Source organism: Erpetoichthys calabaricus, chromosome 15 (assembly GCF_900747795.2).
Source record: "Erpetoichthys calabaricus chromosome 15, fErpCal1.3, whole genome shotgun sequence".
Lineage (NCBI taxonomy): Eukaryota > Metazoa > Chordata > Cladistia > Polypteriformes > Polypteridae > Erpetoichthys > Erpetoichthys calabaricus.
This window is the reverse complement of record NC_041408.2, coordinates 62,983,885-63,003,537: the sequence shown is the minus strand read 5'-3', so window position 1 is coordinate 63,003,537 and position 19,653 is coordinate 62,983,885. Positions and strand designations below refer to the sequence as shown.

The 19,653-nt window shown below is 38.2% G+C and overlaps 1 protein-coding gene across 6 annotated transcripts in view; it reads left to right on the top strand.

Moving 5' to 3' along the window:
- Window positions 1-19,653, top strand: part of LOC114666111 (protein quaking) — a 1,435,209-nt gene that overhangs the window by 98,319 nt on the left and 1,317,237 nt on the right. For all 6 annotated transcript variants that reach the window (XR_007933560.1, XR_007933559.1, XR_007933561.1 and 3 more), the window contains exon 2: window positions 16,681-16,823. Coding sequence is in view for 1 of the 6 variants with exons in the window: in XM_028820846.2 (XP_028676679.2) it covers window positions 16,681-16,823 (143 nt within the window). In the remaining 5 variants the exon portion in view is untranslated. The remainder of the gene's footprint in view (window positions 1-16,680; window positions 16,824-19,653) is intronic.

The window sequence follows — 19,653 nt, the reverse complement described above, 5'->3', positions numbered from 1 at the left end:
CTATATTCTTATTTTAATTACAGTAAAGAAATACCTTCATCATACCATTTTTTACTCCTAAATAAACAATGATTGGTAGCAACTGATAGGATGTAACTTCAGTACATTCATTTATTTTGTATAGCGCATTCAGCAGCATTCATTACTACAGGTTGGTTTACAGAGAAAAAAAAGATAACAGAACTGTGTCAAATATGTAGACTGATAAGTGCAATAAAAAGTAGCACAGCAATTAAATCCAAGCATGAAATTTAGCTTTGTTTTCAGGAGGGCCTAATATTTATATGCTGTTTAAAAAAATCATTCAATTTTTTTCTTGAATTTTGAATCAGACGTTTACCTTATAATGAAATTCATCATTTTTATATACTGTATCTTTTTTATCATGGTGAAAGAAAAATATCTTTAACTTAGGTATTCATGTGAAACAGTGAAATATATTAATAATTTTTCATGATTTTTATATATATTTACAGTTTTGTATCCAGTGATTATTTTATCAAGGATAGTAATTCGAGGATCAGAATCAATATAGCATCTGATTATGATCCCAATTTGTATTCAAGCCCACTTTAGCATTTTACTTTTGCCAGGGGATATTTTCATATTTTATGGGTTACAGGTTAATCTATGTTTGCTTGGAAGTTGAGGATAAGATCATGGCCTAAAACATGTCATTTCCTGCTTTAGTTGACGCAAGTGGTCCACCTGAAAGCTTTATCCCACTCTTTATTTGTTTAAAAAAAATATATAGTTGAGTTGTTTTTATTATAGGTATTCTTATATTCCACCACAGACAAAGGTGATGATTTATTGCCTATCATCCTGTTGTTTCACAGAGACAATGTAACATAGTAAATAAATCCTCATGGTTTTTTCAACCAAAATAAATTTGTGTAATAAATGTGTTCTTACCATGTTGTTAAAATCTAGCAGCAAAAATCTTAACATTAAAAAAATTGTTGCTGGACTTAAGCAATATTCCACATGCCCTTTTCTCATACAGTAGTTGATGTTGTGTAAATTTGTTTTGTTTCACTTGCCAATTATCACCTTATCACCAGCTTCAAATTATTAATAATTCTTTTTTGTCTTTGTATCCCAGAAGGCCTTGAATTTGCTCAATTAAATATTGAAGAAGCATGAAAAGCTCAGAAGGATTAAAGCTTTCCTTCCACAGTGCCTATATATAGTAGATGTTGCTTCGGTGATACTTTTTAGTTATTATTGTGTTCTCTACTGCTAGCACCAGGACTATGTCCTTTAATGTACTTATGAAATAGAAATATGCAAGCTGCATCTAAATTGTAGCAAAATTTAAGATTTTTTCTTCATTTGTAAATTAATATATTAGTATAGTAAGTTTAAGCGCTATCATTGTTGAATTTTAAATGTATTTAATCTTATGCAAGCAATACAAGTTTCAATCATATTTATAACTGCCCATCTCATCGTTTAACTCCATTAAAGTAACATTTCCTTAATTGTTTTTGCTTAACAGTGGAATTATTAAATCACTCTTTTTCATGCAACCTTTATAATTAGTCCATTAATTCATTTTTAAACCTGCAGGGATGCAGGAGTGAGACCAGTGTTCAAATATTTGAAATGGCAGAAAATTTCTTAGTAGACATGAGTTCTCATATGGAATTATTCTTCTGCGCTTAAATAGTAATGGAACTCAGAAATCATCAATGGTTATATTAATAATAAAACACTTAAGAGACAAATTATACACTTAATATTAACTTTAAAGCTGCTGGACCTGGTAGTGTTTACCCTAAGGTACTGAAACAGTTCCATGGGCAACTGTGTGTAGTTTTATAGCATATCTTCATTCCAGATCTGATCTTACAAAGGGTTACAGATGTATGGAAAACATCTTCTGTGGTACCAGTCCCTAAGATAGTGCAGCCAAAAATCTTAAATGACTACCGACCAGTTACTCTGACCTCACAAATTAAAGGCTAATATTGGCTTACTTGCCACCCTTAGTTGGAACCAGCACTGAACCCTTTACAGTTTACCTTCCAGGACCACATGGGAGTGAACATAGCTGCCATCTATATGATGAAAAGAAATGGGGTAGCTGGGTGAGGATATTGTTTGTTGACTTCACTAGTGTTTTCAGTTCTGCTCTCAGACTTCTTGGGGAAAAGCTTTGATTAATGAGGATTGATGCTACCATTGTGTTTTGGATAATGAACTACTTAACCGGTAGACCACTATGTATTGACATAATCATGAGTAGCACAGGGGTTCCACTAGGAACTGTACTGGCTGCCTTTATTTTTACTCTGTACATTGCAGACTGTGATTACAATATTGAATCATGTCATCTGTAGAACTTTTTTGATTACCCAACCATAGTTGGATATATCAATGGTGGGCACAAGAATGAATACAGGACTTTGGTAAATGGTGCAAATTTAAGCACCTGCAATTTCAAAATCAGAAAGACAAAAGAAATAATTTTAGATTTCAGGATGATTAAGCTTACTCTGCATTTGGTTCTCATTAATAATAAAAACGTGGAGTACCACCAAGGGGTCTGTTTAAAATAAAATAAAGGATCAGTCACCTCTGTTTCATGAGGATGTTAAGGTTGTTTAGTGTATGCACACCACTCTTACATGTTTCGGATCATTCTGTAGTGGTCAGTGTATTTTTCTACACTGTCAATAACATTAGTATAGGTGATGGCAACAGACTAAATATGCAATAACCTGTGCTAATAACTGTCATCCTTTACTGTAAACTTGTATGAGCAGTTCACTTTACACTTTGTAAAACCATTCACTTCTGTCTAACTTTTTTATAGATATTTCTGGTTATATGTGTGTGACGATGCGGGTTCGACTCCATGCTCCCATCTTCTGTCCGGGAGCCCTTGAACCCAACACCGTCGGTAATGTCACCGATGAGCTTGCAGTGAGGCACAACAATGGATCAAGGTTATGGTGTACAAAAGTGCCAAGTGCTTTTATTAAAACAACAATCAAAAAGAAACAATGTCCAAATAAATAGTGCAGTGATTCAAAAGTCATTAAATAAATAATCCATAAAAACAGAAGTGAAAAGTGGAGGTTAAAATCAATAAATAGAAAAACAACTAATCCTTTAAGACGAGGTTAAAACACAATGCAGGAGGCAGACTTTTAAAACACAACAAGCCCGGTGTCTCCTTTCCTCTGGCGGCTCCCCTGCTTCTCTCGTCTGGGCTTCTCAACAGGGGAGTCGCCCTACCTGCAGCTGACCACCTCTCTGCCTGCTTCAGCTGATTGGATCGTCTCACCGACCCCTGGCTCCGGTAGGCTCCTCCAGACAGCGACTTGGGTTCCACAGCGACCAGAGCGCCCACGCTGGGGAATACACACCCCAAGTCCCAACTCCTGCTGAATTACGCGGTCTTACGCGGAAAGTCATCCACCTTCCGGTCACTCCCGCTCTTCACTATAAACTCAGCAGGCGCGATCACTACAACTACTCCCGGGTGTCGGCCCAACATCCAGGCTCCCTGCTCAGCTGCACGCGAGCCTGCACTCACTCGCTCGCTCTCCTGCACCAGCTTTCTCTCTCTCTCCACTGCTTTCTGCTTTCTTCCTGCAACCTCCGTTCTTTCAGTCTCTTCCTTTTCCTCTCTTGGCCGACTCGTGCTTCTGTTTATGAAGGAGACGTGGTAGTCGTGGCAATCAGCAGCCCCTGGGAACAATTACGGATGTGGACCGTTTCCCATCTGTGCACTTAGGTGAGAAACGCCCACATCACGAACAGCTTCGGCCACACACCACCACGCCCCCTCGCTAAGCTGCGAGTACAGCAATTATTTATTAAAACTGGCCTTTTTGACGGGAGCTGTGGACCCGCTATACCACAATGTGTATCTGTGTCTTGTTAGTATGCTTAAGTGTGATCATTCTTGTTATAAATATATTTGTGCAATTTTAGATGAGTTTGCATATAATGTGCAAAGAACCTATTGTGAAAGCCCTTGTCTCTGTCTGTCTGTCCATAGAACAATGTGGTTCCCAATGGACCATTTTTTTTTAGATATGGCACACTTACTTTTTTAAAGAATTTTTTCTTGGCAGTTCAATTTTGACTCAGATATCTTGAATAGATTCATCTGTATAAAATTTTTAAATTTCTCATTTTCCTCTTTTTTACAAGCTTGTCTATCATAAAGTGGTGAAACATTCTCTATGACTTCAACTAAAATAACTACTAATTAGTTTACTGTTTCAATTTTACCTTGAACGTAGTGGCTTGAACTTGTATATTTTGTGTATTTTCATTATTTACTCATCTGACAGCAACTTGGATTCCCAGTGCAAGCATGCACAAGCAGGTCACACAGCAGCGACTCCTCCTAATAAAGTACAAAAAAAAGTAATTCTCTGGAAATAAATGGAAGGTGAAAACAATTATTTAAGCATACACAAGACTGAATTGTTCGAACAATGTTATGTACAGATCATTATTGTAAAGAATAAATGCTGTCAACCTTCAGCTAACCATTACAAACAAAGGATGGGTTTAAAATTGGACAATGGTGTTAAGAGGTGAGAGGCTGCAATTGCTTAAGCTCCTGATGCCTGGTGCCCAGTCCCTGATCTTCCAGTGCCAGGTATATATGAACAGTGGTGGCAAACCCTTGATCCTCTTGCCCATTGTGTACCATTTGTTTTCCAACCATGCAATACATCTGTTTCTTACCTTGTTCTTACTTATTTATACAACTTTAATTAACTACTGTGCTTTAACTAATATTAATAACTAGATTGGTAACTTATTTCAGTTCCTTTTCTGCTTTCGTAGGGTAATATAGACACTGTTTTTATGCTACTATCATTTGTTTTCTATTAATAGATATTTTCCAGTTGATTATTGAATGCTACTCTGTTAGGTATAAGTTCAAAAGTGTTATGTTTAAGAAAATTGCACAACTAGCCACAGACCCTCCACCAATGACACACATCAATTGCTGCCATTTTTCCATGACTTGAATAGGAATCTGCTACGTATGAAAACTATTGAGACACTGAAAGCCTGTTTGTGCTCCGTTTTTAACTCAAATGTAAAGTGCTGTTATAAAGCACACATATAAGGTAGTCTGCTAACATATACTTTATAATTGCATTCTTTTATGGCTGTTACTTTTGAATATGACTTATTGTTAATAAAAGAATTACATAATCAAAAATGTAGTAACTGACTTTTGGATGAAGTAAGTTATAAAAAGTGAAATGCTCCAAATTTCATATTAGTTAATGTAGTCACCAAACGCACCTGAATGTTACGCCAAAGAGATACATTTTTTTTTTTACTTTGATAATCATTACGTAATGGATTATAATATCATCCATCCATCCATCCCTTTTCTAACCCGCTGAATCCGAACACAGGGTCACGGGGGTCTGCTGGAGCCAATCCCAGCCAACACAGGGCACAAGGCAGGAAACAATCCTGGGCAGGGTGCCAACCCACCGCAGGACACACGCAAACACACCCACACACCAAGCACACACTAGGGCCAATTTAGAATCGGCAATCGACCTAACCTGCATGTCTTTGAACTGTGGGAGGAAACTGGAGTGCCCGGAGGAAACCCACGCAGACACAGGGAGAACGTGCAAACTCCACGCAGGGAGGACCCAGGAAGCGAACCCGGGTCTCCTTACTGCGAGGCAGCAGAGCTACCACTGCGCCACCCTATAATATCATTGTACTATTAATAATTATTATTATTTCCTAGTTTTATTAAATTACAAGAAATCTTATTGAAAATCCCCTTTTGTCTTTTTTGTCTCATTTAAATTTTAAATTGGCTGACTGATAAGTAGCATGACCTAAAATTACAAATTCCAGGGGAATTATTTCTTTTAGTAAAGTACCACTTATAGACTGGGCAACAATAATACTCACTTTTATAATAATAAACCTTCTTTTCAAAAATCCTAGGGTACGGTGAGGGAAGGATGTTTTATTAGTGAAAGGCAGCCATGTATAGAATACACTCTATCTCCATATGCAGAAAACATTCAATCATTCAATTTAAAATTTATCAACCACATTTATCTCGTTTAAAATTGTCCAAAATTTATACAGGGCAAGATTCAACCTCTGAACATTGTAATCTAGGTCCAGCCTCAATAGCCCTCATGTTCTCGGAGTGCACCAAATTAACATCATTTTGGGCAAAAATCTTTGAATGTCTATCAAGACAGCCTTGGTGTCACTATTACTCCTAACCCACTTGGTGTATACACAGATGGGCTTAAAGTGAAGAAGAAATTGATGGTGATTGCCTATACCATACTATTAGCACACAGACTTATCTTGCTCAACTGGAAGAATCCGAGACCATCTGTTATAAGTCAGTGGGTAACTGATTTTCAATACTATTTGAGATTAGAAAAAATCAAGTTTTCACATATGCATATGACAGTGTGCCTCGAGAGGAGCTGTGGTAAAGTATGAGGAAGTCGGGAGTGGCAGAGAAGTATGTAAGAGTTGTACAGGATATGTACGAGGGAAGTGTGACCGTGGTGAAGTCTGCGGTAGGACTGACGGATGCATTCAACGTGGAGGTGGGATTACATCAGGGATCGGCTCTGAGCCCTTCCTTATTTGCAATGGTGATGGACGGGTTGACAGACGAGATTAGACAGGAGTCCCTGCGGACTATGATGTTTGCTGATGACATTGTGATCTGTAGCGAGAGTACGGAGAAGGCTGAGCAGACCCTGGAGATATGCTCTAGAGAGGAGAGGAATGAAGGTCAGTAGGAATAAGACAGAATACATGTGTGTAAATGAGAGGGAGGTCAGCGGAATGGTGAGGATGCAGGGAGTAGAGTTGACGATGGTGGATGAGTTTAAATACTTGGGATCAACAGTACAGAGTAATGGGGAGTGTGGAAAAAGGTGAAAAAGAGAGTGCAGTCAGGGTGGAATGGGTGGTGAACAGTGTCCGGAGTGATTTATGACAGACTGATATCAGCAAGAGTGAAAGGGAAGGTCTACATTATGGTAGTGAGACCAGCTATGTTATATGGGTTGGAGACAATGTCACTGACCAGAAAGCAGGAGACAGAGCTGGAGGTAGCAGAGTTAAAGATGCTAAGATTTGTACTGGGTATGGGAAGGATGGATAGGATTAGGAATGAGTACATTAGAGGGTCAGCTCAAGTTGGACGGTTGGTAGGCAAAGTCAGAGAGGTGAGATTGTGTTGGTTTGGCCATGTGCAGAGTAGAGATGCTGAGTATATTGGGAAAAGGATGTTAAGGATAGCGCTTCCAGGCAAGAGGAAAAGAGGAAGGCCTAAGAGAAGGTTTATGGATGTGGTCAGAGAGGGCATGCAGGTGATGGGTGTAACAGTACAAGCTGCAGAGGACAGAAAGATATGGAAGATGATGATCCGCTGTGACAACCCCTAACAGGAGTAGCCGAAAAGAAGAAGAAGTTCTCACTTAGAGGATCAGGTCAACACCTTTTAAAAACATGGCAAGATTTAATTAATAACATTTTAGATTAAGCATTTATATCTTAGAAAAGGACATTCTCCCTTTGTTGTTTTTAAAGATTTGCTCTTGCTGTTGGATCTGCTCTTTCTCTTGGGTGGGGGTTGAATTCTGTTTTGCTAAGTTCGACTTGATGGTATATAATGTTATCTTCTTAGTTGTATATGTTAGACTTGATCGTATGTTGTGTTATTTTCCTTTTATGATTCTGTAGTTGGTTTGCTTTAATCAGACAAAAAAAAATGTAATAGTTCTCTTAATTTTCTGTCATTTTCATTAAATGTTACAAGATTTCATGAGTCATTCTTTACATTGGCTGTATGCCTTGCATGCATTCTTGTTAATATGTACATATTTATTATATATTATGCTGTTTGTGGACAATGTAAAAATCAATTATGAAATATTGCATTTGGTGAAAGTTAAATGTATATAGATAGATAGATAGATAGATAGATAGATAGATAGATACTTTATTAATCCCAGGGGGAAATTCACATACTCCAGCAGCAAAAAATATTAAATTAAAGAGTAATAAAAAATGCAGGTAAAAAACAGACAATAACTTGAATAATGTTCAACGTTTACCCCCTCTGGTGGAATTGAAGAGTCGCATAGTTTGGGGGAGGAATGATCTTCTCAGTCTGTCAGTGGAGCAGGACAGTGACAGCAGTCTGTCGCTGAAACTGCTCCTCTGTCTGGAGATGACACTGTTTAATGGATGTAGTGGATTCTCCATAATTGATAGGAGCCTGCTGAGTGCCCGTTGCTCTGCTACGGATGTCAAACCGTCCAGCTCTATGCCAACAATAGAGCCTGCCTTCCTCACCAGTTTGTCCAGGCGTGAGGCATCCTTCTTCTTAATGCTGCCTCCCCAGCACACCACTGCGTAGAAGAGGGCACTCGCCACAACCATCTGATAGAACATCTGCAGCATCTTACTGCAGATGTTGAAGGATGCCAGTCTTCTAAGGAAGTACAGGCGGCTCTGTCCTTTCTTGCACAGAGAATCAGTATTGGCAGTCCAGTCAAATTTATCGTCTAGCTGCACTCCCAGGTATTTATAGGTCTGCACCCTCTGCACACAGTCACCTCTGATGATCACGGGGTCCATGAGGGGCCTGGGTCTCCTAAAATCCACCACCAGTTCCTTGGTTTTGCTGGTGTTCAGTTGTAGGTGGTTTAAGTCGCACCATTTAACAAAGTCCTTGATGAGGTTTCTATACTCCTCCTCCTGCCCACTCCTGATGCAGCCCACGATAGCAGTGTCGTCAGCAAACTTTTGCACGTGGCAGGACTCCGAGTTATATTGGAAGTCCGATGTATATAGGCTGAAGAGGACTGGAGAAAGTACAGTCCCCTGCGGCGCTCCTGTGTTGCTGACCACAATGTCAGATCTGCAATTCCCGAGACGCACATACTGAGGTCTGTTTGTAAGATAGTCCACGATCCATGCCACCAGGTATGAATCTACTCCCATCTCTGTCAGCTTGTCCCTAAGGAGCAGAGGTTGGATGGTGTTGAAGGCGCTAGAGAAGTCTAGAAACATAATTCTTACAGTGCCACTGCCTCTGTCCAAGTGGGAGAGGGATCGGTGTAGCATATAGATGATGGCATCTTCCGCTCCCACCTTCTCCTGGTATGCGAACTGCAGAGGGTCGAGGGCGTGTTGGACCTGTGGCCTCAGGTGGTGAAGCAGCAGCCGCTCCATGGTCTTCATCACATGTGATGTTAGAGCGACAGGCCGGAAGTCATTCAGCTCACCAGGACGTGATACCTTTGGGACTGGGGTGATGCAAGATGTTTTCCAAAGCCTCGGGACTTTCCCCTGTTCCAGGCTCAGGTTGAAGATGCGCTGTAGAGGACCCCCCAGCTCTGATGCACAGACCTTCAGCAGTCGTGGCGATACTCCATCTGGACCTGCTGCTTTGCTGGCACGAAGTTTCCTCAGCTCTCTGCTCACTTGCGCTGCTGTAATTGTGGGTGGGGATGTCTCTCCTATGTTGGTATCAGCAGAAGGATGTGTAGAGAGTGCAGTACTCCGAGGTGAGAGTGGGTTAGGGTGGTCAAACCTGTTAAAGAAGATGTTCATTTGGTTTGCTCTCTTCACGTCTCTCTCGATGGTGGTACCCCGCTTCGAGCTGCAGCCAGTGATGATCTTCATCCCATCCCACACTTCCTTCATGCTGTTGTTCTGCAACTTCTGCTCCAGCTTTCTCCTGTACTGCTCCTTCGCCGCCCTGAGCTGGACTCGGAGTTCCTTCTGCACGCGCTTGAGCTCATGCTGATCACCGTCTTTAAAGGCCCTTTTCTTCTGGTTCAAAAGGCCCTTGATGTCACTTGTAATCCATGGCTTATTGTTAGCATAGCAGCGTACAGTTCTTACTGGAACTACAGTGTCCATACAGAAGTTGATGTAGTCAGTAGTGCAGTCAACAACCTCCTCAATGTTCTCACTATGTGATCCCTGCAGGATATCCCAGTCTGTAGTTCCAAAACATTGTCTCAGAGCATTCTCAGCCTCCGGGGTCCACTTACTGAATGATCGTGTGGTTACAGGTAGGACTCTCACTTTTGGTTTGTAGTGAGGCTGAAGCAGAACCAGGTTATGATCTCCTTTCCCAAGCGCAGGCAGCGGGGTGGCACTGTATGCGTCTTTAACGTTTGCATACAGTAAATCAATAGTCTTATTTCCCCGGGTGTTGCAGTCCACATACTGGGAGAATGCAGGTAATGTTTTGTCCAGCGTCACATGGTTAAAGTCTCCAGCGGTTAGCACAAGTGCCTCGGGGTGCTGCGTTTGTAACTTAGCAACAGCAGAATGGATGATGTCACTCGCTATCTCCACGTCCGCCCGAGGAGGAATATACACGATGACAACAATGACGTGTCCAAACTCTCTGGGCAAGTAATAGGGACGCAGACTTACGGCCAACAGTTCGATGTCCCTGCAGCAAGTGGAGATTTTGACTTTAACATGTCCAGAGTTACACCACCGTGTATTAACATAGAGAGCGAGTCCTCCTCCTTTGTGCTTCCCACAGGTACTTGCGTCTCTGTCCGCTCTAACTGTGCTAAACCCGGGTAGCTCCACATTAGCATCTGGGATGGTGTTAGTTAGCCACGTTTCGCAGAAACACAACAAACTGCATTCTCTGTAGGTTCTGACATTTTTCACCAGCGCAGCCAGTTCGTCGATCTTATTTGAGATTGAGTTCACATTCCCCAGAATAACAGAAGGCACCGAAGGCTTAAAACGCCACTTTCTCGCAAGCCGCTTCATTTTTAGCTTAGTGCCGGCTCTGCTGCCACGATACCGCCTTCTTACCTCGTCAGGTAAATAGGGAACCACACCGGCACTGGCATTTGCTCTCAGCGCTCGAAGTTGAGTACTTGAATAGGCGAGTCTCGGCGTGTAAAAATCCATGCCCACGTTGTAAAAGTAAGTGTGTCCAGGGAACAAATCCACATAAAATAAAGTGGTTGGAGTGATCAATAAATAAAAATAGAAAAATAAAAGTAGAAAAATACACATAAACGTATAGTCCTACACGGAGCTGCTGAAAAGGCTGCCACTCACGGCGGCGCCGGATGTTTCTACTCCTTGTAGGAACAGTTTTTTCTGTTAATAATGAAATGACCAGGCGGGGTTTGAGTGGCCAGTTGACTTAGGTCATTAGAACTGTGCACTAATTTTTGTTTACTTTTTCTCCATCATCAACTCTTCATATATCTTATACTAAATATTGTCATGACTTTATGGTAATTATTGAGATTATTTCTGTTACTGTATGTAGTGAGAAGTCAAGCAAAATGACACCTTTTATTGTCTAACTAAAAAAATGACAATATGCAAGCTTTTGAGGCAACTCAGCGTCCCCCTTCTACTGTATGATTAATTTATGTGGTTTTATATATATATATATATATATATATATATATATATATATATATATATATATATATATATACAGTAGAGTCCCGCTAATCCGAACCCGGCTAATCCGAAAATCCGCCTAATCCGAACAGGACTAGGGAAAAAAAAGTAAAGAAAACAAGTTTTTTCAAGTTATGTTGTACGTTTAATGTACATTTAAGAAACTTGTAATTTTTCAATTTCGCTGTCTAACTAAAAATACAAAATACAGCCTTACTTAAAATTGAAACAAGTTCGAATTTACTCACATATGTAGAATCCATGTTCTGTACAGCATTTACACAAAACGTAAAAAGCAAACCATTATCTAAGAGATAAAGTCAGTGATCTCCTTCTGACGCAACGAACTAAAACGGCTTGAAGAAGCAATGTTTCGCCAACGCCGCATAAACATAACATCTGTTGGGGTTGCATCGGCGTGTTGCTCAACGTAGCGCAAAGCGAGATCAAGGGCACTGGCTGCGGCAGTGTGTGGAACAACATCAGTCGGCACGTCCCCTTCCTCCTCACTGTCGTCGACGTTCCCTGCACAGCTGCCACAATGTCCTCATCTGTGTATTCTTCATGGCCACAGTTGTCAACGGCCGTCCACTCTTCCACGCACTCTTCTTCTGCATTTTCACAACCTGGCATTCTTTTCACCAATTGAAGAAGTTCGCAATTTTCTTTTGTCGGGGGGAAAACTGTTTGGACAAACTCTAGCTCAGGCCAGAGATTTTTCCAAGACTTCTGTAAGGATTCCTTGCATGTGTTTTCCCAAGCTTCAGCAACCCAGTAAATAACATCTTTGATGTTCATTTTCATGAGTTTATCCAAAATTGTTAGCTCTTCATTATCTTCAAGTAGGCTACGAAGAAGCATTTTTCTATAATTCTGTTTCAAAGCCTGCAAAACCCCTTGGTCCATTGGCTGCAAAATTGATGTGACATTTGGTGGGAGAAAAATAGCCTTGATATCATCGCAAACAAGTTGCATTTCTTCTGGATGTGACGGAGCATTGTCTATAAGTAACAAAGCACGAGAAGGCAATCCATTTTCTTTGTTAAACACCTTTACTTTTGGCACAAATTGCTTGTCAAACCATTCTTTGAACAAGGCACGATCCATCCAAGCTTTCTTTTGATTTCTGTAAAAAACAGGGAGAGAGTTCATGTTCATGTTCTTAAAACAGCGTGGTTTTGCCGATTTGCCGATAACCATCAGTGGAAGCTTATTTGTGGTAAAAGCATTGCTGCAGGCCAACACAGTCAGACGCTGTTTATCCATTTTAAACCCTGGTGCAGATCGTTCCTCTTGTGATGCAAGACTTTTGGTAGGCAATGCTTTAAAGTTAAGTCCTGTCTCATCTGCGTTGTAAACTTGCTGGGGCGAGTAGGAAGAAATGATGCATTTGAACTCCTCAAGGTATTCAACAGCTGCTTTGTTGTCCGCTGACAATTTCTCCCCAGTTATTGTAAGCTGCCTGATTCCGTGTCTTTTCTTCCATCGGTCTAAGAAGCCACAACTAGCCGTAAATGATACGTCACCGTCCATGAGCTTGTTCAATTGAAGCGCCTTTTCTTGAATTAGAGGGCCAGTGATAGGGATTCCTTTCTGTCTTTCTTGTGTAAACCATAAGAAAAGTGCTTCGTCCAATTTTTCGTAAGAAGACACTGTCGTCTTGCTACGTTTTTCAATCGTTTTTTCACTTGTGGTAGTGCAAAACTGCTCAATTTTACCTCTGTTCTTTTTCCAATCGGAAATTGTTGCTTTCCCGACACCAAATTCCTTCGATAACTGAGTGGCACTTTCACCTTTGTGAAGTCTTTTCAACACTTCCAGTTTTTCTTTTAATGTACACGACTTATGTTTACGTTTGCTTGCCATGATGATTAACAGCAGGGACAAGCACAGAATGTAAAGAAACCACACTACACACCACTCACAAGGACTCACAAAACACAGGGCAAGTGCGCGCACACGAACAATAACATTGCACAAAACACATCACTCAGCAGTAGCAGGTGGCACACTGACTCAGTGACTCATAGTTTGGGAACGGAAATCAAGAGGAATGCGTAGTTCTAGGCGGGGGGTCTAGGTCACTGCCCTTCCGCTACTACTCACCTACCGCCCGTCATATCGATTTTACCTCCGATCACAGTCACACTACAGTGCAGTTTAAATTGCAGTGTACTAGAATACGTAATTTCTTACCTTTAATTCTTGACACATCAGACGCTTAATACGCCTCATAAAGTCAATATATGGCATTATATGACAAAACTCCGCCTAATCCGAATTTTCGCTAATGCGAACAGGGTTCGGTCCCAATTAGTTCGGATTAGCGGGACTCTACTGTATATATATATATATATATATATATATATATATAATAGAGAGAGAGTGAGTATGGTTTAATAACTGTTAGTGTATTGTTAGTGTATTATAGTTTTAAATACAGTAGATTAAAATATAGCACTCTGAGCCTATACTCAGGAAAATGCTCCAGAAAAAAATATATTAAAATTGAAATAGTATGAGCAGTTACAGTAATCTGTATGGCAAGTGAGTGCTCATCTGTGGGGTAAGAACTTGCACAAATTACATTACTCCCATTGCTCACCATAGTCCCAGTTATGTTTGCATAGAGAAATGACTGTCCTTGGTTTTAAGTTGAATTTTCAACAACAGCATTAATCAACCCATTTGAAATCACTATAACCTCAAATAGTTCAATATAATTTGCATTTCTCTGTTCTCCATTCAAGAGATACTTGACATTGTGTCTTACCTGGTAAAAGCACTGATATCCATTGTTTGAATGTTCAAAATGCATATCTAATCCTGTTGGAATGAAAAGTTTCCGTAGTCAGACAGACTAAAGCAAAGTACAATATATACTTTACATTGTAAAATGTGTGCCTTTTGAATTAAGTCAAATGCTGAAACATGGCCACATACAAGCTGCACTGTGCAAGATTCTCAAGCTTTAATCTGTTTCATTTACCCTTTAAGTAATTTTTCATCACAAATGTAAAGCTAACTCAAAGAGTAAGTTCTGAAGTTTTATATTATTTAACCGCTTCATCCCTGTAAAGACATGTGACGTGCCTTGTACAGACTTTTGCACTTTTTTTGTACAAAATGTGCACACTGAAGTGTACAGTCTTAAACTTAACAAATGTGCTTAGTAAAAGTATGTCTTGTCTTAAAATATGTCATAAGGTGTTGTATATCAAATCCGCCCACTTGTTAATAATATCATAATAATTAAAACAAATATTAATTGAGTCAGTAATAATTAGTGTATAAAACCTTTCATAAAAAAGAAATTGTTTGCATGTTATTGAGTTGTGAGTAAAGGCAGAGTACCAGGAGAATATTTACCCAGACATGGAGAGAACATGTCACATGGGTAATGTAATGACTTGAGTCAGTTTTGGACCATATTTCTTGAAGGCAGTAGTACACTAATCACTATGCCTTGTATGTTTTCATATAAGATTTGTTTTATTTTATAGAGCGCAGTTGTCTTAGGACAAGCTGAGAGTTTAAGTATATATTCTTTTACAGTATATGCAACAAGTGGCATTGTTAGAGTTTACATTTTGTAGAGGGCTGCATGTGTGGCGATGGTCTGAAAAGAAAGATATACCTCCTGTAAAATTTTTGCAGTGAAAATATACAGTACTTTATGATAATTTTGATTGTGACTTTTATATTGTTTGCATGTAACTTCATTGTTACATGAGGTTTGCCAGCTAATCCTCAGGGCAGCTGTCTTATTTGAGTTTATATACTGTATATATTTGTATTGTTGTATTTCACTCTAGTTTGGTTTCTGTTAATTTATTTTTTTATATATATTTTCAGTATCTCTTATGTAAAAGTCTCTGTAAAGCAGAAGTCTCCATCAGTAAGTTGGAAAGCCATCATGTAATCCATTTGTTGTTACAACTAATATGCAGCAAAATAGGGTGTCTGTTTTGCAAGTCCCAATTTTAAAGTAAAGTTATGAAGTGATTTTTAAAAAGATTGAAAATATTACCGGTAATCATAAATGTCTAAATGAAAAAATATTATTAAGGAATGAAATAATCTGAAACAAAAACAACACAGTATATATTTAGGGCTTTGTCAGAGATGTTTTCTTTTATTTGAATTTAGGAATTTATGTTAACTCAGCAGTACCTGTACAGCATTCAGATGAAACATCCAAATAGCTGTTCATTTAGCCTTTTGGCAGCTGAAAATAGAGGTATTCCAGGTTGAAGAGTGTGAATCTTGCAAGAAGGTTGCTGCCATGTTTGCCATTCCTTAGTGCTTACAGCAGCTGACAAGATGTTCTGCTAGTCTCAGCAGAAATGAGGGGATAGAGGTGTCTCATTCATCATTAGGCATCCTGCTCTGATGCAGTGACTGGAGTGGTGCAGCAGAATGTCGGTAATGCTTTCAAAACACAGAATTAAAAATGAAAGATTAATTATTTCCTGACTGAAATATTGCATCCTCCTTCAAGTACTAAATTGTCAATGTTTACAAGCCCAGTAATTAAAAAGATAATATGCTGGTGGGAAAGGATTACTATATGTATATATATTTTTTTAATTTTATTTCAGTGCAAATTTAGTTTGCTGCCCTTTGTGAATGTAATGGATGACTACATGGTAGCAATATTCTGATCATGGTGCTTTCAGTATCATACATAGGAATGTTGTTTTGATTTTGTTATTATTTAAGATGAGTACTTTGCTAAATTATTTAGGTTTTCTTTTCGCTTTTTTAAAAACTTGCCCATTGCATCTCGAGATTGCCTCCACCTTTTGACTCTATAATATACACAATGAAATACTACGATTTTTGAAGGCTTTAGTTTTTTTTCTTTTTTTTTTGGTTTAACACTGAATGTGCCTCTTGAGAAGATTAAAAATTAAAAAAAAAAAAAGTAAAATATATTAGCACAGTACTCAGAGAAGCATGATTTATAGCTCCGATGAAGCCATTTTGATCCCGATTCAGTAACCAGCACTTCCTTCCTCCATAACATTGGTATTTTTTTTGTAATCACTTTGTATGTTAACCATATCAAAACCTTTTCAGAGGTGGCCTCATTGTCGATGTGTATTGTAAATCTGTTGGTTACTTCATTACTTTGCTATCAGATTTTTCTGATATTTAGAATGTCTGCAATATATTTTAGTGCTTGCTCTAATAATAGTGTGTCTGATTTGTTTTCAGAAATCAGCAGAGTACGGAAAGATATGTATAACGACACATTAAATGGCAGCACAGACAAGAAAAGTTCAGAATTACCAGATGCTGTGGGACCCATTGTACAGTTACAAGAAAAACTTTATGTGCCTGTAAAAGAATATCCAGATGTAAGTATTAGACTGTAATTTTTAATCACCTACTGTAGGAGTGCATTTGATTTATATGTTAATCAAAGTTGTGAAGGTTTATTTTATCTCGGATAAAGTAATGACATTTTCATTTGAAATGGAAGTGCACAACCAAAAGCTGAATTGTGCAGTGTAAACCAGAAGAACAATAGTGGTATTTGATATATAGGTACATCCCCATAAAGACCCAGAATGGCATATTATCCTAGATAATCACTCACATTTCCAGTCACTGTAATTGGACCTTCATTTTAATGCTATGAACAATAAACTTTATTGGAGTCAGCCTTTCTTTGTTTAATGAGTGTTAAGTTTCATTTTATTATACTCTTGTGCACTAGATGTATGTAAGGTGGAGTTATGAGATCAGACTGGAAATCAGTGCAATATTTGTGCATCACCAGAAGTTTAAAAGCTTTTTCTTCCTCTTATCTATTTTGCCACAGCTTTTTAAATAGTCCTTTAGTAATGTAGCATTTTGTTCATTAGTGAATAGATTTGATCATTGTCTTATGATTTTGTTTTTCAGTAGTTTGATAGTAAGTTGTTACAGACCTAAATGATAAAGGATTGTTGTTATGATGATGTTTTTCAGTGACAGGGAAAATGCAGTTTATCAGACAGAATGTTTATGGATGTTTCATTTGGTTTTTCAGAGTGTGTTAATGTTTTAGCAGTTTTTAAGTCTTTCTGAACCTATGACAAGCTTCTTTATTGAAGGTGCTTTGTAGTTAATTGTTGCTTTGATGTTCTTTACTTTAAATAAATAAGATATCTGGCAGGCATTAATAAATTGATTATCTTCAGAAAGCCCAATGTGTTTAAAATGTTAAGGAGAATTATTTTCTCTGAATTATAGCTCAAATAATGTAAGTTTTTTGGGCATTGATATTCAAATAATGTAGAAATGTCTTCTTCCTCCTCCTCATCTTTTCTCGCTTCTATGTGGTGTTGATGTGCTTAATCAACCTTCTCCATTTAGCTTGGTCCTGCAACCTCCTCCTCAGTCAAGCTCTTTTTCTTCAAATATTCTTTTACTTTACATATTCCTTGTCTCTCCTCATCACATGTCCTTACCACTTCAACCTACTTTCATGTACTTTCTTAGATATCATTCCTGATTTTGTTGTTCCTCTGATTGTTTCATTTCTTATTCTGTTCTTTTTTGTAACTCCACACATCTATTTCAACATCTCATTTCTACCATATCTAACTTTGTCTCCTGCACTACATTTACAGCCCATATCTCAGCTCCATATATCATTGCTGGTCTTACCACTGTCTTAAAAACCTTTCCTTTAATGTGGAAATTTCTACTATTTATTGTAAAATGGATTCCAATTATGAACATCACATAGTGTCATTGAGAGCTATTTAAAGTGCATTGTAGCCTCTGCTATCTTTACTTACTATATGTCATTAAGCTAGTGATTTTCAGTGATAAAATACTTAAATTGACTGATTATTCAATGCTGCAACATCTTTCTTTTTTATATCACTGTCTTCCTTGGTTGCAATTTAAACTGCACATTGCTTACTTTGACAAAAGATTCTTTAGCTTTTTCTGATATTTTGTAAAGTATTCTGAAGTATCTCAAGTCAAGGGATACCCCTTCTGCACTCATCTCATATATTATTTTCCTTGCATTCTTCATAATAATAATAATAATAATTATTATTATACATTTTATCTCTATAGTGCCTTTCCCTTGCTCATCTTTTATAGTAACTTATTTTTTTTTTCCAATTTAGTAATACAGAGTACCTGAGGCAATCTAAGTAATAATGGGTTCATGGCAAGGACTAACTTTGAAAAGAAGCCTGCTTTATTGCAATAATACACACTGACAATTTCATGTATAGTCTTGGGTTAATCTAACATGTACGTCTTTTAAGATGTACATACACTATTATGCTGAGAACAGGCAATGTCTGGGCAGTAAATTTAACACCTCTGGTGAGATATGACAATTGTACTATCTACTTTGCTTTCCTGCAAAGAATATCTAGAAGAAACTTACTGAACTAAACGTGTTAATGAAGAAGGAGTTCTAAATTTCTCAGAATCCTGACACTTCTTGCCTAATTGCTAAGTTCAAAGACTTAATTTTTCCAATCATAACTATAGATACTGTATCTTCTGGATATCCTGCTCACCTTGATGATTTGTACCGAATAAGTGTATCAAAAGATCTTTTGAGGATTTAACTTTCCATTATTGCAAAGCTCAGACTATATTGTTCACTACAGCACCAGGACACAACAAATGATAATTTTTTGTTCCGTCTATGTGTTAATTAATATATTCATATTATTTATAATGCTGAGATATTTGGACTGCAGTACTTAATCCTATCATTTTTTGTTTTGTTTTGTTTTTGCATTTTTATATATGTTACACATTTTCCAGCAGAAATACTTAATAATTAACAGCTTGGAAGTTATCTCACTATATTGAATTCTTTCTTTAATCTCCTAACAGTTTTTCCTGATCCATTTATCCAGTGGAAGAGATGGCACTCAAATCCGATTGATCTCTGTTAATTCATTGTCCTTGGTTTCAGTCTCACAACAGTTGCGTAATCATGCTGTACTTTACACTGATGCAAAAGCAGATCAGGATTTTATTGACTGTAACATAATTGTAGCAGTATTCTCAATCAGTTTTCAGTTCCTAGTGTGTTGGGGTTGCAAGGGTTCAAGAGTCTAGGGTATTAAATACTGTAATTTAGCTAGTGGTGAAAGTGTTTAGTATGTTGGTCTAATTACATAATTTGGATTAAGTTTAGTTCCCTTATTGGAAAAAAAA